Genomic DNA, 4982 nt, shown 5'->3' with positions numbered 1-4982 from the left:
GTATTCAAGGAGCGAATTGTGAACGCACTTCTCAAACGATTATTTGCGCTGAAAAAATGTTCACATCAATCAGCGGTGCAACTGAAAGTGCTATTAGATACCACCAGCGAGATTATCAACAGCCTGAAGAATCTGAACGTCAACACTGATTCTTGGGATCCATTAATTGTTTTTCTGGTTGTACAGAAATTGGACCCAGAGTCACACAAGGAATGGGAACAAGCGGCGTACTCAGTAAATTCTGAAGATTTATCTACGTGGAAGGATTTGCGCGAGTTTTTAGAAGCCACATTCCGTGCGCTAGAATTAGTAACCCCGGCCTCTAGTACTAGAACAACGAAAGAGCGAGTTCTTCATGTAACAACTTCAGAAAACGAAAAGAAGAAATCGTGTGTTTTATGTAAGGATGTACACACATTATGTCACTGTAACGCATTCAATAAAATGACAATTGAGGAACGAGGAGAACACGTGAAAACAAACAAGTTGTGTTTTAACTGCCTTGGAGCGGGACATTCGGTGTTCAAGTGCCGTATGCCAATGTCTTGCCGCATCTGTAAAAGACGACACCACACACTTCTACATCAACCCAAAAATACAAGCGCGGCTCCACAAGTAGAACCTCAGCAGCCGACGTCTTCAAACCAAGTAGATGAAGAAGAGAAGAAAGTCCATGCAATGGTTGCGTCTCACTACACCACCGGGCAAAATATATCGCTGTTAGCCACAGCAGTAGTTATTGTGAAGGGTGAACATGGCAACACTACTGTTTTGAAAGCGCTGATAGATTCAGGATCCCAAGCTTGTTTTATCAGCGAGAAGGCAACTCAGATCCTGAAACTACACAAATCACCAGTTAATCTAATCGTCTCTGGAATGGAATCTATCAAAGTACGAGTCAAGCATGAGGTTAAATTACAAGTTTTGTCACAGTGGGAAAACTACTTCAAGCTACCCATCAAAGCCTACGTGATGTCCAAGCATTTGACCTCAAATATACCCTCAAGCATTAAGATGGAAACTGATTGGCCACATCTGCAAGGCATCCAACTGGCAGATGAAAATTATAATGCATCTGGAACAATTGAATTGTTATTGGGTGTCAACGAATACGCTGCAATTTTGAAACAGGGACTAATCAAGGGCCCACCAGGTACTCCGTGTGCTCAAAATACTTACCTGGGGTGGATTCTAATGGGTGGAGTAACAATGAAACTCAATGCACAAGAAAAATCCCTAACTATCATGAAGCAAGAAGTTAATATAGAAGATTTACTAAAAACAATATGGGAAGTTGATACGGACTCAAAAAGAAGCCTAACTCAAAAGGAACAACTATGTGAAAATATATACAAACAGACACACAAGCGAGATCAAGAAGGAAGATACATAGTAAAGCTACCGTTCAACACACCACAACCAAAATCACCAGAAGGAAATACTAGAGAAATAGCAAATAGAAGATTCATGCAATTAGAAAGAAGATTAAATCAAAATACAGAACTGAAGAAAGAATATATTAAAGTGATTAACGAATACATAGAACTAAAACACATGGAAGAAGTACCTAAAAAGGAATTAAAAAACAGATCTGTGTACTTACCTCATCACGCCGTCATTCGGGATGATAAAGAAACTACGAAGACTCGGGTAGTATTCGACGCATCGTGCAAGGGTTCGAATGGCATATCCTTAAACGACGAACTCCTATTAGGTACAGTACTTCAAGATGATTTGAGAAGTTTGATTATTAGATGGCGAACTCATGCTATTTGTTTTGTTTCGGATATACAAAAGATGTATCGAATGATCCGTATTGATAACCAAGACTCAGACTATCAGAGAATTCTATGGAGAAATGACACATCTGAAGAAATAAAAGACTACAGACTCTTGACTGTGACATTTGGAACAGCTTCTGCACCCTACCTCGCTGTAAGAACACTAATGCAACTAGCCGACGACGAAGGCGACAAGTATCCAGAAGCGGCCAGAATATTACGCGAAGACTTTTACGTTGATGACGTCATGTCTGGAGCTGACAGTCTAGAACAAGCTGTAAGTGTCAGTCAAAATCTAAAAAGGTTACTACAATTGGGTGGCTTCGAACTGAAAAAATGGTAATCCAATAGTAGTGAATTTATGAAAACCATTCATATAAGCGAAAGATCATCTAAGGCACATCTAGATTTCAAGGTTGATGGAACAGTCAAGGCATTAGGTATATTATGGAATTTAAGCAACGATGCATTTGAATACAATTTGAATTTACCGGTCATAGGTGATGTGATCACAAAGCGAAGCATCCTCTCAGACATCCAAAGGTTATTTGATCCTCTCGGATGGATTGCGCCTTGTCTTGTAATGGCAAAGATTCTGATCCAACGGCTCTGGCTTGAAAAAGTGGATTGGGATGAAGCTCTAAACTCAACGTTGACTGAAAAATGGTTTACAATACGATCGGACCTTGAAAACGTAAACGACATCTCTATAAATCGATGGATGGGTACATTGGGTTCTAACAAAGACTGTGTAGAAATCCATGGATTTAGTGACGCTTCCATGCAGGCATATGGTGCTGTAGTGTATTGTCGTATTACACATCCAGATAATCCCATAAAAACTAGCATCATTGCTGCAAGAACAAAAGTAGCAAATTTGAAAACTATATCCTTGCCTCGACTAGAATTGTGCGGAGCTCTGCTCTTGTCCAGATTACTAAAGCAAGTAGGGCAAGCTATGAGAATACCAGCATCACAGATTTATGCCTGGACAGACTCTTCTATTGTCATCTCCTGGTTAGCAGGAGATTCGAACAAATGGAAACCGTTCGTAGCCAACCGTGTTGTGGAAATCACAAGCAATGTGAACAGCAACCAATGGTATCATGTCCAGTCACAGGATAATCCTGCTGATGTTGCATCTCGGGGCATGCTGGTAGCAAATTTGAAGAAATGCGATATGTGGTGGAACGGACCGCAGTGGTTACAGCATTCGAAGATACAGTTCACTAGACCAAACGTACTACCAACCGATTTAGAAGTTAAGAAGAAAACCCTGCAAACTCTTATTGTAACAAATAATGAAGAAAATAAATTAACAATGCAATTCAATGACTTTGATACGTTGACATCACTTTTGAGAACAATCACGTACTGCCGTAGATTTCTGAAACAAAAATTATTTAAAGATAATTTAGATAAGATAATTACTACTGAAGAACTTGAACTTTCCCTACAAACCTGCATAAAAAGGGCTCAAGAAGAAGAATTTAATGAAGAGATAGAATCAATAAAAAGAAAGAAAAGAGTAAAGAAAACAAGTAAAATCAAGTCATTAGACCCTTACCTAGATGAGCATGGTGTCCTCAGGGTGGGCGGCCGGCTCAGGAACGCTGACTTGACTGAAAACAGTAAACATCCTATAATTTTAGGCCGAAACAGTAAACTTACCTCTTTAATCGTAGCAGAAGCTCACACGAAGACGTTGCACGGAGGAACTCAATTGATGCTTACTTACCTTAGGTCCAAGTACTGGATACTACGAGCAAAAGCATTGGTTAAAAACTATGTCCATCGTTGTTTGATATGTGCTAAACTTAATGCTAAAATCAGAACGCAAGTTATGGGTGACTTACCTAGCGTACGAGTGAAACCCGCACGAGCATTCCTTAACTCAGGAGTCGACTTTGCTGGACCATTCAATGTATTGATGAACAAGGGTAGAGGAGCTAAAACCACCAAGGCATACATTGCTATATTTGTTTGCATGTCCACGAAAGCAATCCATTTAGAATTGGTCGGTGATTTGAGTTCATCAGCATTCATCGGTGCATTTAAAAGATTTTGCGCTCGTCGAGGAAAATGTACAAATATATGGAGTGATCAAGGACGAAATTTTGTCGGTGCTAACAAGGAACTTTCCGAAGCGTGGAAGGAAGCACAGTTACAATTTGATGGAGAAGTCTCTGAAATGCTTGCTAATGATGGAACTCAGTGGCATTTCATACCAGCTTATTCACCGACGTTTGGAGGCTTATGGGAAGCTGGTGTGAAGTCGATCAAATACAATCTCAAGAGAGTCCTTAGCACCAATCTGACTTTTGAAGAAATGACCACAGTTCTCTGCGAAATAGAGGCATGCCTCAACTCACGCCCTCTATGTCCTATGGATGACGACAGCATGCAACCACTGACACCTGGTCATTTTTTGATAGCTGAAGCACCAGTCACTGTTCCTGACGTAAATTTAAAGACCGCCAAGGTTAGCAATTTAACCCGATGGCAATATACCCAGAGATTACTAAACGACTTCTGGTCGAGATGGCAGAAGGAGTACTTGACCAGACTTCAGCAGAGACCCAAATGGCTAAAGCGTGAAAAAGAGTTCAAGGTGGGAGACATAGTACTGATCAAGCAGGACTCTTTACCGCCAGGAAAATGGTTTATGGGCCGCATAACAGACAAACATCCCGGTCCTGATGGTTTTACTCGGGTCTATAGTGTGAAAAGTGGGACCACAATTACCAAGCGATCTGTGACCAAATTGTGTGCGTTACCTGTAGATACCTCAGATTGATTGTTAAATAGTAATGTTTCAGCCTGCCTACTCATAAAATCTGTAATGTTTGTATATCAAACCTGATAGCATATTATACTTAATGTAAATTATGCATGAAGTGTCAATTTTGTTAATTTTATTAAAGGACAAATAGTCCTTTGGTGGGCGGCTTATGTTGAAGCTAATTAACCTATAATTTTCTTACGTTTGTAAATTCAGTTGCAAATATAACGCAGAACCAAGCAGACGTGTATTCTCTCATTTTAACATCCTACCAAAGCAAACACGACCTTAATACCGCAACACTGAGTTTTTATTATATGCTAACAGAGTAGCAATTAAATGTCGATTTTTGTAAGAAAGGAACATTCTTTCTTTTGTTAAATAAAAAGTACTAATAAATTTATTAGTATCAAAAAACA

General features: G+C 39.7%; 2 protein-coding genes across 2 annotated transcripts; both read left to right on the top strand.

The window, feature by feature from the left end:
- The first annotated feature begins 444 nt into the window (after nt 1–444).
- LOC142985959 (uncharacterized) lies at nt 445–2124 on the top strand. Its single transcript, XM_076134197.1, has one exon. The coding sequence runs from the start codon at nt 445–447 to the stop codon at nt 2122–2124; it is 1680 nt and encodes a 559-aa protein (XP_075990312.1).
- Nucleotides 2125–2364: 240 nt separating this feature from the next.
- On the top strand, nt 2365–4578 carry LOC142985958 (uncharacterized). Its single transcript, XM_076134196.1, has one exon. It carries the CDS (start codon nt 2365–2367, stop codon nt 4576–4578), a length of 2214 nt encoding a protein of 737 aa, XP_075990311.1.
- The last annotated feature ends 404 nt before the right edge of the window (nt 4579–4982 follow it).

The sequence above is a fragment of the Anticarsia gemmatalis genome, chromosome W (assembly GCF_050436995.1).
Source record: "Anticarsia gemmatalis isolate Benzon Research Colony breed Stoneville strain chromosome W, ilAntGemm2 primary, whole genome shotgun sequence".
In the NCBI taxonomy this organism is placed as follows: domain Eukaryota; kingdom Metazoa; phylum Arthropoda; class Insecta; order Lepidoptera; family Erebidae; genus Anticarsia; species Anticarsia gemmatalis.
This window is presented reverse-complemented; position numbering and strand designations above follow the sequence as displayed.

Coding starts and splice junctions, on each gene's coding strand:
- LOC142985959 (XM_076134197.1), top strand. CDS start 445: ATGACAATTGAGGAACGAGGAGAACACGTGAAAACAAACAAGTTGTGT.
- LOC142985958 (XM_076134196.1), top strand. CDS start 2,365: ATGGCAAAGATTCTGATCCAACGGCTCTGGCTTGAAAAAGTGGATTGG.